Source organism: Balaenoptera physalus (assembly GCF_965194825.1).
Source record: "Balaenoptera physalus genome assembly, chromosome: 8".
NCBI classification, from domain to species: Eukaryota; Metazoa; Chordata; class Mammalia; order Artiodactyla; family Balaenopteridae; genus Balaenoptera; species Balaenoptera physalus.
In genome coordinates, this window is record NC_138887.1 from 103,948,292 (window position 1) to 103,966,311 (window position 18,020).

Sequence of the window (18,020 nt, forward strand, 5' to 3'; positions counted from 1 at the left end):
CTGCAAAGCATGGGCTCTAGGCGCGCAGGCTCAGTAGTTGTGGCTCGCGGGCTTAGTTGCCCCGCGGCATGTGGGATCTTCCCAGACCAGGGCTTGAACCCGTGTCCCCTGCATTGGCAGGTGGATTCTTAACCACTGTGCCACCAGGGAAGCCCTGGATTTCGTTTTAAAACATCTTTATTGAGATATAATTCACATATCATAAAATTCACCCATTTAAAGCGCACAGTTCAATGGCTGTTAGTATATTGAGTTGCACAACTATTACCACAATCTAATTTTTGAATGTTTTCTTCACACCTTTTAGCAGTCACGCCTCATCTTCCCTAACACCTGGCCCCTGACAACCTCTAATCCACTTTCTGTCTCTCTGGATTTGCCTGTTCTGGTCATTTCATATAAATGGAATCACACAATATGTCTTTTTTGTGTGACTGGCTTCTTTCACTTCGATTAATATTTTTCAGGCTCATCCACATGGTAGCAAGCATCAGAACTTCATTCCTTTTTATTATCAAATAATAATCCATTATACGGATAGGCCACATTTTGTTGTTGTTGTTGTTTATCCATTCATCAGTTGATGGGCATTTGGGTTGTTCCTCCTTTTTGGCTATTATGAATAATGCTGCTATGAACATTCATGTACAAGTGTTTATAGGGGGCCTATGTTTTCATTTCTCTTGGGTATATTCCTAGGGGTGGAGTTGCTGGGTCATATAGCAATTCTATGTTTAACCATCTGAGGAACTTCCAGACTCTTCCAAAGCAGCTGCACCATTTCACTCTGACCAGCAGTGTATGAGAATTCTAATTACTCCACATCCTCACCAATACTTGTTTATGTCATTCTTTTTGATCACAGCCTTCCTAGTGGGTATGAAGTGATATCTCACTATGGTTTTGACTGGTGTTTCCCTAACAATTAGTGATGCTGTCTTTTCATTCGTTTATTGGCCATTTGTATATTTTCTTTGGAGAAAGGTCTATTAAGAGCCTTTGGCTACTTTCCATTTGGTTTTGATGGACCTGACTGGGGACTTCATTTAACACTATTCTACTCCATAACCAGAGATTCAAAGTCTAACCTTCACCAAGCATTTGGTGAGAAGGAGACTCAGGTGACAGATTATAAGGATTTCATTAAAATCCCAACCCCTCCTGAGAAGAAAGCTAGCCTGAAATTGGTGCCTTAATGATGGAAGGAGAACAGGGAGTGGGAGAGAAGACTGTATCTTTGTCAAACGTAGAGGGATCAGTTAGGAGGTTCTCAGCTTCAAGTAACAGCAAACCCAATTCAACCACATAAATGAAATGCATAAATATACCACCTCTTGTAACAGAAAGTCCAATGATAGAGCAGTTCAGCTGATGCCTGGCCTCTACTCATGTTTTGCCTCTGCTACCTCCATGTCTTGGTTTCTGCCCTCAGGCCCGTCATTCCATGATCATAACATGGGCACCAAAGCTCCAGGCCTCATATACTCACAAAACACCACCAAAGGCCATCAGGGTAAATATGACCTAGCCTCACTAGTGTTGCTTTTTAAGTTTCCCAGGAAACTTCCCTCACACTCCATTGGCAAGAATTATGTCACATGTCCATTCCTAAACCAATCACTGGCAAGGAAAGTGATTGCCTTAAGTTAATCAAGATTCATCCCTGGGGCTGGGTAGGGAAGGCTAGTTTCCCCTGAAAGGCTGATACTTGAACAAACTCAAGGTTCTATCAGTAAAGAAAGGTATTCACGCTTAGGTAAGCCACAGCAAACATCATTTATTACATGCTAGAGGGAGAAATTATGGGAAAAAGACCTGGAAGAGACCTTGACCCTCTTACATCACCCTCTACAGATTTATAGAGATTCTCCTGAAGGACATTATAGACCACCTGTAACCTTTTTAGTGCCTAGTAATCCTCACTCTAAGGACATTATTTATGTGGCTTCAAGTTGTCTATAAAACAAAGGATTGGCCCAAGTTCTCCTGGCTCTAAAAGACTGTCAGGTCCAAATGGACGGTACTCATGGGTGGGTGTGGGTGGGCAAAGGTGGGTGAGGAAGGAGTCCAGGGACCCCTAGACTTCAGTTCCCGGTGATGGGAGCATAAGGTGGGTAGGTGGGTGGGTGTCAAAAGCCAGGAGAAGGAGCCAGTTTGGGAGAGGTGAGGGGTAGGTGGGAGAATTGTAAATAATTAGCTGTTTTGGACAGCTTGAGATTGTGGTCAAAATCATCCAGGAAAATATGTATAGAGTCCTCAAATCTTGACTTCTTCTTTTGTTGTTGTTGTTGTTTATTTTTAATCTTCTAAAACCAGGAAAAGAGCACACAGGGAAGGCAGGTGGCAAAGGCTGAGCTGGTGATATTTCCTGGAGCCCCACGCAGCTGCTCTGTACACAACTGCATTAGCGAGCAGCTCCAGCTTCAAAGCCAGTGACAAACCGCCACTGAACAGGGCCTGAAAGTTCCAGAACAACAGTTACTTTCCTTCCCAAGTCTGTTTGCCTCAGAAGACCTTGGGAAACCAGCAGCGACGTGGGACTGGGAGTTTTATTTAGAATGGCTGGGCTCTGCGCCCTGCACCCTCCTGGCCCACCTGGGGCCCGTGGAAGGGCTGCACCTGGAACCCCCTCCGGAGGCGGAAGCAGCGGGTGGGCACACAGCCCGGCTGCGTCTCCACCTCCGCCTCCTGAGTGGCAGGCCGTGGAGGAACACGATGTAGTGAGACAGATGTCTTGGAGCTCAGGGAAAGTAAAAGAGGAAGTAGGGAATTTGTCTGACAGACCCCGGTGAGCAAAACTAGCATCAGCCACAGACAGGAGGCTTTCCTGTTATTCTTCCTCTGCTGAAACCTCAGGAACTTCGCCCAGGCAAGAAAATCTTGTGCTACCGCACGCAGTACATGAGAGGAAGTGGATGAAAAGAATGGGGCTTTTATTCATTATTCACTCAACGTTTATTGGAAGTTTATACTGTACAATGGCACTGGGGCAGATGCCGTGCGGGATTTGGAGGTTGCCCTAAAGATGTAGCAGCAGGATGACGCGTGTGCGGAGAGGAGAACACGCAGCAGTTAAGAGCCAGGCTTCCAGGGAGGACAGGGGTGGGCTGCCATTTAGTAGTCGTATGACCCTTGGCAAGTTACCTCACCCGTCCAAGCCTCAGTTTCCTTATCTGTAAAATGGGGATAATAAAAGTAGCTAACTTATAGGATTATTGCAATCAGAGATAATGTATATAAAATACTTAATACAGCTCCTGGCTCAGAATACCCCTCAACAAATGTCAGCTACTAGTAATTATCAAGGGAGAGGAAATGACTTTGTCACAGGGATAAGCTTGAACCTGTTTAAATTCATCTTAAATCCTTTTTATTGTGAAGTACAAGATACACAGTGAAGAACACAAAACAGATGTACAGCTCAATGAATTATCATAAATTAAGGGCTTCCCTGGTGGCGCAGTGGTTAAGAATCCACCTGCCAATGCAGGGGACACAGGTTCGAGCCCTGATCCGGGAAGATCCCACATGCTGCGGGGCACCTAAGCCCGTGCGCCACAGCTACTGTGCCTACAAGTCACAACTACTGAGCCCACGAGCCTAGAGTCTGTGCTCCGCAACAAAAGAAGCCACCGCAATGAGAAACCTGCGCACCGCAATGAAGAGTAGCCCCTGCTCGCCACAACTAGAGAAAGCCCGCATGCAGCAAGACCCAACGCAGCCAAAAATAAATAAATAAAATAAAATAGGTAGATTTAATCTACTTCACCAGTACCCTTGAAGACCCATTTGTGTCCCTTCTCATCAGTACCCACTCTGACCCTCAGAAATGTAACTGCTATCCATTTATAACTCTTCCTTATTCTTCTGTATAGTTTTATCACGTAAACATCCATCCATAAACACTATCATTCATCTCGCCATTTTAAGAAGTTTATAGAAATGCAATTATAAAACGTGGTTTTTTTTAGTCCTTGACTTCTTTTGCTCAACAGTTTGTGAGAATCATCCATTTTTACATGTAACCGTAACTCATTCATCTGTATTACTGTATAATATTTCATATGCCTCAATATACTTACTGTTTTCATTACGATGCACATTTGGTTGTCTCTACTCTGTAGCTATCGTGAATGCTATTGAACATTCTCTAGGTATGTACCTAGGAATGGTATTGCTGGGTCATTAGGTATGGATCTCTGCTATAGACTGAATGTTTATGTCCCCCCAAAATTCATATGTTGAAACCCAACCTCCAATGTGATGGTATTTGGAGGTGGAGCCTTTGGGAGTGATTAGGTCACGAGGGTAGATCCGTCATGACCGGGATTGGTGCCCTTATAAGAGAGACCCCAGAACAGCTCCCTCACCCCATCCGTCATGTGAGGGTATAGGGAAAAGATGGCCATCTATAAACCAGAAGCAGGCCCGTACCAGACACCAAATCTGGCAGCAAGCACCTTGATCTTGACTTCCCTGCCTCCAGAACTGTAAGAAATAAGTTTCTGTTGTTTATAAGCCACCCAGTCATCTAGAGTAATTCTGTTAAAACTAAGACAATATGTTCAGCTTTAACAGATAATGCCAGATCATTTCCCAAATTGGTTGTACCAATTTGCACTCTTACCAGCAATGTTTTAGAAACTAGTTGCTTCACATCCTTGTCAACACTCAGTATTTTCCATCTTTTTAGCTTTTGCCACTCTGGTGGATAAATGGGGGCATCTCATTGTGAATTTAACTTGCATTTCCCTAATTAGTAATGCTGTTCAGTACATTTCATATGTTTATTGGCCATTTAGATATTTATTTCCTGTGAAGTTCGTATTTCAGTCTCTTGCTCATTCTTCTGTTCAGCTGCCTTTTCTTACTGATTTGTAGTTCTTTATATAGCCTGGATGTGAGCCCTTTGTTGGCTTATGCTTCACAAATATCTTAAGATTTGCCTTTTCACTCTCTTCATGGCGTCTTGATGAACAGAAATTCTTAAAGTAATCTAACTTATCAACTTTTTCCCTTATGGTTACTGTTTTTGTATCCTGTTTAAGAAATATCTCCTTATGCTGAAGTCATGAAGCTATTCTTCTACATTGTAAAGAATATCTATATTCTTCTTCTAGAAGCATTAGTGTTCTACTTACTCATTTAAAGGATATTCCAATTAAAATTGACTTCTGAGTAAGGAATGAGGAACAGTCCAGTTTCCCTTTTGTGGCATGTGTATATCCAATTGATCCAGCACCATATATATATATATCTTTTAATTGAGATATAATTGATATGTAACACTATTAGTTTCAGGTGTACAACATGATTCAATATTTGTATATATTATGAAATGATCACCACAATAAGTCTAGTTAACATCCATCACCATATGTAGTTACAAAATTTTTTTCTTGTGATGAGAACTTTTAAGATCTCTCTCAGCAACTTTCAAGTACTCAATACAGTATTATTAATGACAGTCACCATGCTGGACATTACACCCCTTATTACTTATTTTATGGCTTATTTGTTTTACTTATTCTATATTTACTTGTTTTATAGCTGGGACAGAAAAGTCCTCGGGAATTCCCCGGTGGCCCAGTGACTCGGACTCTGTGCTTCCACTGCAGGGAACATGGGTTCCATCCCTCGTTGGGGAACTAAGATCCCGTAAGCCGCGGGGCGCGGCCTAAGGAAAAAAAAAGTCCTGTGTCCTGCCTACCTCTCTGAACCCATCTCCCATCACTATTTGCCTTTTTCACTCCACTCAAGCCCCCAGGACCTCCTCGCCGCTCGCTCCCCTAACACACCAAACTTGTTCCTTTGTGCTTACTGTTCCCCCAGCCTGGAGTGCACTTCCCCAGATCTTCATATGAATGGTGCCTTCAGTACATTCAAGAATCTGCCAAACGTCACTCCCTTCAGCTGTCTTCAGTGCCCTCTAATATAGCACGTCACCCGTGAAGCCCTACTCCCTCTCCCTGAACTACTCCTTTGCTCAGCTGTAGCATTCTGCAGGACATTCACTACTCCCTGACATTAATGTTCAAGCCTCCTCCCCCCTCAGGAACAGAAGCTCCATGAGGTCCGGACCCTGTCCATCATGTTGGCCACTATTTCCCTGACTCCAGGAACAGTGCCTGGGGCACAGAGTAGGCTCTGCTGATTTGGTGAGTCAGTGTATGAATGACTCCGGCGAGGCCAGTGTGACGTGGTACTACGGCAGACAACCACCTCTCCCAGGTACTAGAAAACGTGGGAGTAGTGAGCTAACTAGCAAGGGTTGATCTATAAGGTGATGAAGAATAAGCCACTCCTACACTGAGGAGTGTTGAAAGTGGTTATAAAAACTCAGGACAGTAACTTCTGATGTTCCTGAAAGAACAGTATCTTAACAGTGATTCATAACCCTCTTGACTGCTTCTATACAATAACATCTAACTCCACTGATGAAGTCATCTCCAGTAGAAGAAGAGCAACTTCCGCCTTAGTTACTAAGATTTCCAAGTTCTGTGTTAAGCACCTGAGGGTAAGGTGTGTGGACTTTACATTTTGGATTCACATTTAAAACGTAGCTGCTGCAAAGGCATTTTAAGAACACCGAGGAAACTAGAACTCCCACCAGCAGGTGAGCTGACACCCTATTCACCCTCTGTTAAAAGCAGAGCTCCCAGCCCCTGCTCTGCAGCCGGCCTTCCAAGCTAGAAATAAGATGACATTGACACTTCAACTCTGCTGAATAATATTTTCAATGACTCTGTGGTCATGCTTCTGAGACCAGGGTGCACATTACCTTATGGAGATGCAAAGCAAAGCTAAAATTTGCAGGTTGCCATTGCGTTTCTGGTTTCATGCTGACTGAGAAACCTGGCCTGTGGCTATGAAATGAAGAAAATGTTTTTTACCCTTGTCTCTTGAACTGCACAGGCAGCAGATAAGAAGCAACTGGCCTCAGTCATCTGGCCCTCAACCTTATTGTATATATTCTCCAGTGAGGAATGAGTGAGCACAGGCTTTCAACCTATGCTGTGGACACTGATGAGGGCCCAGCAGCAGCCTGGCAATTAGGCGGACCCAACAGAGAAGGGCACTGCAGGCGGCTCCCCAAATATGGGCCACTTGGAGTCCAGCCCAGGCCGGCCACTCCCGGGACAAAGTCTAGGTAGGTAAGGCATAGCTGGAGCAGAGTGGTACCCTGCAACGTGGCCACCGACCTCTGGCTTCCACATTTGCATTTAAAAACCATTATGGAAATGTAATTTACTTTGAAGGGTGATATTCAAAGCAAACTGCCCTCTCAGCAAAGTGACAGTGGCCACAGCCCAGTAAGGATCCTCGCAGGAGAGGTAGAGACATGTAGGGGGACAGAGAGGTGAGGGAAGTCAAGCTTTTCGGCACGGGAAAATCTTTGAAGTGTGTGGAGGCCTCGCCTCATCAAACTCACTTCAAGAGGTTTGAAGCGTTTCATTAAATTGAAGCACAGCTGTTTTCCATTTAGAGTTGACTTGGTTTGAGGGAGTTTCAGGGACTGAACTTGACAGTTTCAATTTTCAGTTTCCAACTTCCTTAACTGAAAGTCATAAATATGGTGGCCACATTTCCTGAATCCAAATTGGGTTTAACACTGGGCTGTCCCCTAAAATACAGGGCATGTTTTCATGGTCTGGAAAAGGCTGAGGGTCTGTTTGGAAGGTTCAAGACAACTGGTAGGAAAAGTGGAAGACACTTTTGATTTGGATGGTGACTTTTGCTTTCTCCTCTAAAGCAATTCAACTCTTTTTATAGAGGTTCTGCCAGCAAAACCGAGGCTGGAGGCACCAGGAGAGAAGACACAAGATGAAATGTAAAATTTCATCATCTTCATTCAAACATCAGCCTGAAGCTAGGAGAATGAATTAGATGGTTGGTCGTTTTTCTCCCAGTGACTGTTTTTTGTTTTTTGGGGTTTTTTTAATGGAATTGAAAGTTCCTTAAGCTATCTGGTACTTTGACCAAAATTCTTAGTGTAACAGACCTTGTCAGATGAGTGAGGTGATCTCATTCCAGGTATAGGAGAACAAGTCTCTGGTGCTTATCAAGTCAATCCACCATCCTTCATCAAGGAGTGCTCTCCAAGGTACATTGGGGCAGGAGTCAACCTCCTTGGGATACAAGGGCGGCCTCAAAGTTTCCTATTCCACCGAGCCTGGAAAATCACTGACTACTCCCATCTCACGTGGGGTATGGGGATGACAGTAAGATGGATATAGCTGTAGATCATCTAAATTGAAATAACTAAAAATGACTTCTCTCTTCACATTATAGTGGATTCTGAATGACAGAAGCTGGAGAATGAAAAGGAGTTTATGGGGATAATGCCCAGGCCTTCTCTCCACACAGCTTGGAGCGCCAAGAGCCAGCATTCCATCTTATGAAGAGTATGTCCTTATCCTCTCCCTTTAATTCCCTTTACATGGTTTTAGTCACTGTTGGCACCTCCGACACCAAGTAGGTCAAGGGAAGGAGAGAGTGAAAACTGACAACTATTAACGTTCTGAATTCTTTTAAGGACTCAGCAAGACAAGAGGCTAAAACAAATGTCTAGCATAAATTTTAAAATAAATTGTGGACGTGAATTAACCAGCCCACGTGTTGTTCAGACTAAGGCAGGTAACAGCACCAGCATCCTGGTCTCCTACTCTGAGGGTGGTTTGGATTGTGGGTCTCACTGGCACAAACAGGGTACAAGTCCTAAGGCAACATTTCAGAAGGGACACAGCCCACCCACTCAGTAAATCCCCTGGGGCAAGTGATGGGAAACCATTTCTCTAATGAGGATCATAAACTATAGGAAAAATACAGTCAAAGGCCACAGAGAACTAAATACAAATTTACATTTTTTCCCCAGAGAATTTAAAAGTTCCATTTACCGGGTTTACAAATTAAGAACTACAAACATAAAAAACGACTAAATCATAAGACGTTCTAAATATATAACTACTTTAAGAACTAGGAGTTTGGGGAAGAAAAGGAAGTATCAAAAATCTCTTGTTATAATGGAGAAGAACCAGAGCGGGCCACTGGGCAGAGAGAAACCTGAGGGGAAGAGACTTGTTCCAAGAGTCAACAGCACAGAACTCAGAGCAAGAGCCCAGGATTCTGCACCCAAGATGATGCCAGATATCTCAGGAGGTGTGCCTGGAAGGCCAAGAAGGGTGAGAAAAGTTTAAATACACAGAAGAGTCTAGAGGAGGCAATAAAGATGGAGCGACTGAGGGGGGGGGGGAAGCTGAGAAATGGATGAAAACTTGGGGAAGCCGTGACAGACAGAGAAAACAAATATACATTAATTCACTCATTCAAAGTATTAGCTTGTCAAGAATTAACTCAAAGCAGAATCATCACAGTAAGTTATTGCTACTCTTTCAATTGTTCAACTGCTCTAGTTCTTAAATCTTGAAAGGATCAACTCCTACAGCTCACAGAAACAGGGGGAAGAGGATTATCCTGTGGGTTTCTGGTGAAAGCAATTATACCTGTGGGCTGAAAGATGTAAAGCTAAGAACCACAGGTTCCCGACTCCTAAGCCAGAGAAGGTGAGAACCTGGCCGCTTGTTTAGTTCGAAGCAAAATACCGGCAGCCTAGAGCTGCTGTAGAGAGAAGTCTCACTGGTTGACCAGCAGGCCACAAGCCCCTGGCTTTTGGCACTCCACATTTGCTATTAATAATGATCAGTCCATAATTTTTTAAATCGTTGCACGTTGGCACGTTTTCTGTAATAAGTTATTGACTTTCCAGAGGGAGGACTTTGTGCTGATTTCGACCCCACTGTCTTCTGGAAGTTCATCAGACATTACTTTAGCGTGATAACATCTGACCAGCTTTCAAGATACTTTATTCTTCCTGGCTTCATGAGCTAAACTGTTGTGGTTCAAGGCGTGTTCTACTTAATGGAGATGCTAACTGATTGGCATATGTTACTCCCATGAGCCTCACATAGATCACAACATTCTCCCCAAGCAGTTGTCCGGAGGTTAACAGTGACCTGGGCTAAGTTGTGATGCAATTAACAGGGAGATCTCCGAGGTGCAGGAAAAGGCATCATTTCACCCTTTCATTTCTCCTAAAGTGTGGTCTTTCCCCCTTGTGCCCATCATGTTCATCAGAATGAGAAGTTAATAACGGGTGCTGGGAGAGAGAGGTCCTGACAAACCACCTCCCGTGTTCACGGATTTAACCAGCCTTAAATGCCTGACTCTTCAGTGCTTTATTTCTCTGCCAGCAACAAGACTGGCAGCCTGGGATGTGCCAAGTTCTTGGCTCTAAATTGCAAAACAAAGCAGTATAGGAGGGAATCTGTGAGTTCACTGATTTGCAAACACTACAGCAGGTCACCACGTACACACTTGTTTTTGTGCACCTATTATTTCTCCCAGGCAGTTACCTGGATGCCTTCCTGACAGTGCCAGCATGTGCTGCTGCTCAAGTTACCAGCGCTTCCTTCACTCACACTTAAACGAATGCAGCTTATTTCGCATCATTTAAACAAACAAAAATAAATCTTTCATTAAACAGAATCACAGAGCCTTTCAGTAATTATTCGAGACGTGTCCCCAAGGTCATTCAGAATCAACATCAGGTTTACAGGTGTGCCCACAAGTGTCCACGAATATGCCATTCAAGTGGAGCCGACTCAGGAATCAGATGCATGAGAAGCCACAGTAACATGTAAGGGGGCTGGCTGAAATTTTCCTGACACAAGTTACATTCATCCCAACTTTCTCTAAGTAAAAGACATGTGGATGTTCTTTCCATGCCCCCAGCTCCAAATACCAGTTTATTATAGTCACATATCCAACGACAATGGACCTGACCAAATGTATGTGGAAAGCATCTTGACTCTTCACCATAAGGCTACAAAGCAGGTTCTTGCATTTCCCCTCAATTTACAGTTGAGGAATCTGAGGCTTAGTATGGTGGGGTGACTTAATTAGGTCCCCCAGCTGGTAGGTAGCAGAGTTACAATTTGAACACAGATGCATCTTATTCCAGAGCCTGTAATCTTAATTATTTTGCTAAATTATCTCCTTCTGTAACAAAATAAAAATGAAATAAAATTTCTACATGACAAAAGATATTTCGATGACATCACAGATCACTGGCATTCTCTTTTTCATCTATTTCCCAGAAAGATCTTTCCATTTGGTGTGAATGCTCATTTCCAACTTCCAGTGTTGACGCACCAATCCTCTGGTAGAAAAGTGAGAGTTATAATCAGGAAGTTTTTCTTCTCTTTCCAATTTCATCAAGTCTCAGGGTCAATTTTTTTTTTCATTTTAACATTTTCCTAGTATGGCAGGGTCAGAAGTTCCTAACCAAGGTTACCTAATCTAGTGCTTGCCCCAGGCAGGATGACTTTGGCCATCCCAAAGAAAGGAAGGTTCAGGCAATTTGTAAAGATCTTACTGAATCTTATGTACCTGAGAGGCAAATTATAAGCATCTCTTGCCTGTCTGAGGATCTGCAAAGTGTGTTGGAGCTTTTTAGAGTAAAGGCACCACACAAATACAAATTAATAACAATATAAATCAACTCAATTCCCATAAGTATAACCATCTAACCTGGCAAAAAAACCCAAAAAACACACGAGGCCCCAGACTACAATGACAGTCTTCGTCAGAAAATATATTTATTATTGATAGTGAGTGAAGTAAAGATGTCAGTATTCATGATAGACGAGAGGTTGCAGAAGCCAAGGTTGCCTTCATGTTGATAAAAAATGCCTTATTTCACTCATAATCAGAAACATTATTCCAGTAAAAGAGGTAAATTTTCTTTTTGTCTTCTTACATGATCACCATAATAAGTTAAAATAAAGTAGCTCTTATATAGTCAAGGGAGAAAAGAAAAAGAAATCCAACATGCCACAGCCTAGCCAATTCCGCCCAGCACTGCTGGCCCGAGATGGAGGGGTTTGGCCTTCTCTTCTCCCCACTCCAGTGACCTCAGCCCTCGATCCAAACCCCCAGCTTTGTGGAAGGGCAGGTTCACCCAATGATGGAGCTTGGTTAGAAGAGGAAGTTGAATAGAAAGTACAGAAGGTGGAGAGGACTGCCTTTCTTTTTAATCATCATAAATGGATTTATTAACACTGTAGCATGCCCTTGATGGCTGATCCCTGATCTAGGCCTTGGCTTTTCAAACTGTTGCTGATCAAACTGTGATATGCTTCTGTTGAATCTGCTCTCTGATGTTTCTCTTTAATGGTCTTCTCTTTAAATGAGTTGCTTTCTTACTAGGAAAAAAAAAATGTTCCACCTCTGGAATTAACGCTGCAGGAATTCTGCTTGTTCTAAAAGTTGATTTTATCCTCCCTTCTCAAGCATGCTCTGAAAGAGAAATAGAAAACATGAGATTTACCACCAGAAGAAGGGGACCAAAAATGGGCAGTAGCTATTTAGTATTGTTTGTGTTGCTTTTCAAAGACCTACCTCAAAAACACATATAGCAAGGCATTTGCTCCCTTGTCTTGAAATATGACTACCTTTAATGAACATCATTGCTTAATCATGTATCATCTCCAAATGACCCCTCCCCCACCATATCAAACTAAGCCCTAAGGGTGAACATGCTCTGGACTGTGAGGAGGTGGGGGCATAGTGCGGAGTGTGCGTGCCGTCTCACTACCCTGGACATTTGGGGATGTGTGGGAGCATTTCTAGTGGCTGCAGAGACTGGGGGAAAGCTACTGCTAAGGGGGCAGGGGTGGAGTGGGGTGGAGAGGGAACCTCTCAATTGAAGACAAGATTCTCCCCCTGAAACCTCTGCTCACGCTAGGCAGAATGCAGATGTTCCTGAACTCATAATGCTGGGTGGAGCTACACAGATCTAAGTATGTATTCCCAAATTACAAAAATGGCCCCTACATTCCATTTAGTTATTTGTGTGGGTGTGGGTGAGGAACAGTAGACAGGAAGAATTTTTTTTTCCAGTTTTATTGAGAATTAATTACATATATCACTGTATAAGGTTTAAGGTGTACAGCAGGATGGTTTGATTTAAATATATTCTGAAATGATTGTCACAATAGGTTTAGTTAACATCCATCATCTCATTTAGATACAAAAAAAGAAAAGACAATAATTATCACTGTATTGAGAGCTCTTAGGATCCACTCTCTTAACAACTTTGCTATATCATAATGCAGTGCTAACTATAGTCGCCATGTTGTACATTACGTCCCTAGTACTTATTTATCTTACAACTGGAAGTTTGTACCTTTGACCACCTTCCTCCAATTCCTTCCTCCTACACCTCTCCCCACCTCTTGTACCACAAATCTTATGTCTTTGTCTATAAGCTTGATGTTTTTTGTATACAGATTTGACATATAAGTGAGATCATACAGTATTTGTCTTTCTCTGTCAGATTTACTTTAGTTAGCATAATGCCTTCAATGTCCACCCATGTTGTAGCAAATGGTAGGACTTCCTTGGGTTTTTTTAATGACTGAATAATATTCCACTGTCTATATATACACCACAGCTTTTTTTATCCATTCATCTATTGAAAAGCACAGGTTGTTTCCATGTTTTGGCTATTGTAAATAATGCTGCTATGAACATGGGAGTGCAGATGTATTCTCAAGTTAGTGTTTTTGTTTCCTTTGGATACATTCCCAGAAGTGGAATTGCTGGATCATATGGTAGTTTTATATTTAATTTTTTTAGGATTCTCCATACTGTTTTCCACAGTTGCTACACCAATTTACAATCCCACCAACAGTGCACAAGGGTTGCCTTTTCTCCACATCTATGCCAGCATTTGTTGTCTCTTTGATGACGGCCATTCAGCCATGAGGTGATATCTCATTGTGGTTTTAATTTGCATTTCCCTAATGGCTAGTGATGTTAAGCATTTTTTCTTACACCTGTTGGCCATTCACACATCTCTGAAGAAAAAATGTCTATTCAGATCCTTTGCCCATTTTTTAATTGGATTTTTTTTGTTTTTGCTATTGAGTTGTATGAGTTCTTTATACATTTTGGATATTAACCCCTTATCAAGAAACATGGTTTGTAAATATTTTTTTCCCATTCTGTAGGTTGTTTTTTCACTTTCTTTTGCTGTACACAAGCTTTTCAGTTTGATGTAGTCCCACTTGTTTATTTTTGATTTTGTTGCTTGTACTTTACATATGATTTCCAAAAAATAATCACCAACACCCATGTCACAGAGCCTTGATCCTATGTTTCCTTCTAAGAGCTTCATGGTTTCTTACATTTAAGTCTTTAATCAATTTTGAATTATTTTTTATGTGTGGTACATGACAGGGGTCTAGTTTTATTCTTTGACATGTGAATATCCAATTTGCCCAGTACCATTTATTGAAGAGACTTTCTCCATTGAGTATTCTTATCTCCCTTGTCAAATATTAGCTGACTGTACATCCTTGGGTTTATTTCTGGGCTCTCGATTCTGTTCCACTGGTCTATGTGTCTGTTTTAATGCCAGTACCGTACTGTTTTAATTACTATAGCTCTACAGTATAGTTTGAGATCAGAAAGTGTGATGCCTCCTGCTTTGTTGTTCTTTCTCAGGATTTCTTTGGCTATTCAGGGTCTTTTGTGGTTCCAAATAAATTTTAGGAGTGTTTTGTTCTATTTCCATATAAAAAAATACCATTGGCATCTTGATAGGGATTGCACTGAATCTATAGATGGCATTTGGTAGTATTGCCATTTTAACAGTATCAATTCTTCTAATCCATGAACATGGAATATCTTTCCATTTATTTGTATATCTTCTTTGATCCCTTTCATCAATGTCTCGTAGCTTTCAGAGTAGAGATCTTTGATCTCCTTGGTTAAATACATTCTTAAGCATTTTATTGTTTTTGATGTTACTATAAATGGGATCAATTTCTTTTTCAGAACATTCATTGTTAGTGTATAGAAACACTACTCATTTTTGTATGTTAATTTTGTATTTTGCAACTTCACTGAATTTGCTGATCAATTCTAACAGTTTTTTTTGGTTGAGTTTCTAGGATTTTCTACATATAAAATCCTAGACAGAAAAAATTCTTAACTATCAGATTAAAACTCTAACTAGCCAGGGCAGGAGATAAACTGTCTCCATTCTTAGGAAACTTTAAGAAGGCAAAAGTGATCCTTTCCCCTTTAGTTTTGAAATTACTCAGGAAGAAGAGCTACGTCAGGCCCAAGACTGCCTCTTGTTTGTTCATGCCTTCTTCCTTCCATCCCTCACCCTTCTAGCCACTTATTCACCCAACTTCTTAACTGAGCTCCTACTAGGTACTCATTGTACTGAGTTAGGTGATATGGGGAAACCAATACACATGTTCATGGAAAATTAAGGCATAATACAGAGTAATAACTTGCTATTTCTAAAAATACATTTGCTAAATATGTTAAAATTTTATTTTACTGAATAAGTACTACACGCACACAGTATAAAATTCAAGAAGAACAAAAGAATATATAGAACAAAGTAATTTTTTGTCTTTCTCCTATTTCCCAATTTTTTGTGTACTCTTCCAGAGAAGGTATTAGTTCAACAGCAGAGTGGTGCTGCCTATTTCAGAAGAGGATAGCTCTCTGCAGCTGGAGTGATCAGGGAAGGATCCTCAGATGATCTTTCACTGTGCATAGAATATACACAGAAGGTAGGGAGGGATGAGGGGGACAAGCACTGGTAAAGATTCAGAGGAGGGAAAAAGCCCGGTATGTATGGGATGAAGAATGGAGGAGAGAGACAGGCCTAGCTAGAGGAAAGGGTAGGCACTCAGGACGTTCCAAGGAAAAGAGTATAAAAAGGGTCCACTGTGAATGTCAGGCTGAGATACTTCCTTGCTGGCCACTGAAAAAACCTAGGAATCCAATGAATGTCTTTAACAGGAAAATGTCATTTAGGAAGGTTACCCAGACTTCCTTAGCACAATGGATCCAATGGAGGAGAGTCTGGAGGTGGGAAGACCGGGGAGGAGACAGATTAGAAACGAAGCTATGGTAGGAGCAAGAAATAGAGTCATAGAAAGACAAGGGAAGGAAAAAAAGCAGTGATGAGACCTTAGGTATGGTGGCGCCTCAGTGACAGGGAGAAAGGTGGTGTGACCAAGAGAAACACGGAAGTCAGTGGGAGGAGTCATCTTGGGAATGAGGAAGATAAATTTGGGGTTTGGGAGTCTGGGAAGATGATGAGACATCCCCGAAGGAAATGTCTATAGAGGGAAGTTGCAGGCTTGGGAAACAGGTCAAAGGTCTTTAGAGCTAAAGATTTAAGGTCAGAGATGAAGAAAACAGATTGAAATAAAGGGGCAGAAAAGGAAAAGGAGAAGGAGAAGGACAGATAAGCATATTGGGTCACAAAAACACAGGATGAATAGCTTATCCTAAAGGTTATCCTAAGGTATTCATGATTTTACAGGCTTCTAAGAAGCCTACGTCCATAGGGCACAAAAGAAGAATAGATATAAAAGCAGACAAAGGAGTTTGTAAAGGACGCATATAGAAATGGTCAGAAAAGACAATGATGCAGTCAAGGAGGAAGGATTGAATAAATTAGAAAAGCTAGATGCATCTAGAGAAAACCAGAAAGACAAAGCAGATTAAGTGGAAGACTCCACTCAGCAGAGGGTCGTCTTGTAGAACACCAGAATGTGAGGCTCCTCTCAAACTCATCTGTATTTGTTGGAAAACTTAAAAATCGAGCACTTACCATGTAAGTGTCAGACCAGGCAATGTCACAGTATCATTTATCCTCACACCTTTGTGACTTGACCTGTGAAAGTCCAACTATGCAGACGGAAAGCTCTATAAACTCCAGATATATAGACAGCCTCGCCACAACATTATTTATTAATACAAAACGGAAGTCAGTATAAAGCAGCTCTCTATACTGGGGCCACGTAAGGGCACTTAATTACTAAAGAAAATGATCACTTTGTGAGTGATGCCACTTTGTGGGTTACATACTCGCTACTTACTTCAACATACCAATGGGAACTATAAGCTGTTACCTGCCTGGTCAAAACCACATGGCTGTGCCTCATTCTACAATTTAGGTCTCATGGCTATAGTGACAGCCGTGTGACAACATACCTCTTTTCAAATGTTGCAGAATAATCCGCAGTGACCACACATAATTAAAAGCAGCAGTTAAAGTGTTCACAAGGGTCTAGGAAATCTTTTTACTTTTCTCCTCCCTGCCATCCCAACCAAATATGGAGGGGTAATTTTCAGCCAGGCCATGTTAATGCTAAGCATGTAAGACTCTCATAAGAGAGACAAGCTGGACCCTGGCTGCTGTGAAGATCGTGGGCCAGTCTAACATGAAGACACTAGAAGAAAATTTTTGAACAAATATAAAACACAGAGAAGTAACCACATTCACAAAATACCTTGGTATGAGTATTAAAAATCACATCCTCAAAGAGAGCACGGCAGTTCACCTGATTCCTGGGTGACTCCCTGAAGACACAGGGGTCAAGGCTGTGTCTTCCAGGGCTGGTCTATACACATGTTGTCAAACTGCACTCAGCTGCTACCAATGGGGGCCAGAGGCGGTACAAAACCACCTCATTTCTGTCGGAGACATTAACAAACGTCAAGTTGAAAAAATTTTTAGATGAATTAATTGGTAAAACATTCTGTGCTTTTACTATATCACAACGATGCAATAAACCCTGCCCAAATCCAGGCCCAAGGAACTTCAGCTGGAGGGATCCTGAGGCCTGGCAGGGTCTGTATCTGTCAGTTTCCACCTATAGGTTCTCCTACCGTCTCTGTACCGGTTCTGTAAGTCGCCGCTGTTGGGCTGAATTTCCACACTGCATACATTTAACGCTGCATAAATTAACATAGGAAATTCCCCTAAGAATGAGGGAGAAGATTTACAAGTTATAAAAAATCGCTTCCTTCATTTGAGGAACTGCTAACACTTAATCTTAACATGGAGAAAGAAATTCCTTGCGTTTGCTCCTCGTTCACGTATTGGGGCCTGCAGAAACACCTTTTATAAACGGCTGGGT

The 18,020-nt window shown here is 42.0% G+C and overlaps 1 protein-coding gene across 1 annotated transcript in view; it reads right to left on the minus strand.

Annotated features, from left to right (window-relative positions):
• Window positions 1-11,632: 11,632 nt before the first annotated feature.
• The window catches only part of CHCHD3 (coiled-coil-helix-coiled-coil-helix domain containing 3), a 281,079-nt gene continuing 274,691 nt past the window's right edge, over window positions 11,633-18,020 (minus strand). The window contains exon 8 of the mRNA XM_082473146.1: window positions 11,633-12,357. Within this exon, the coding sequence (XP_082329272.1) occupies window positions 12,334-12,357 (24 nt within the window). The 3' untranslated portion in view covers window positions 11,633-12,333. The remainder of the gene's footprint in view (window positions 12,358-18,020) is intronic.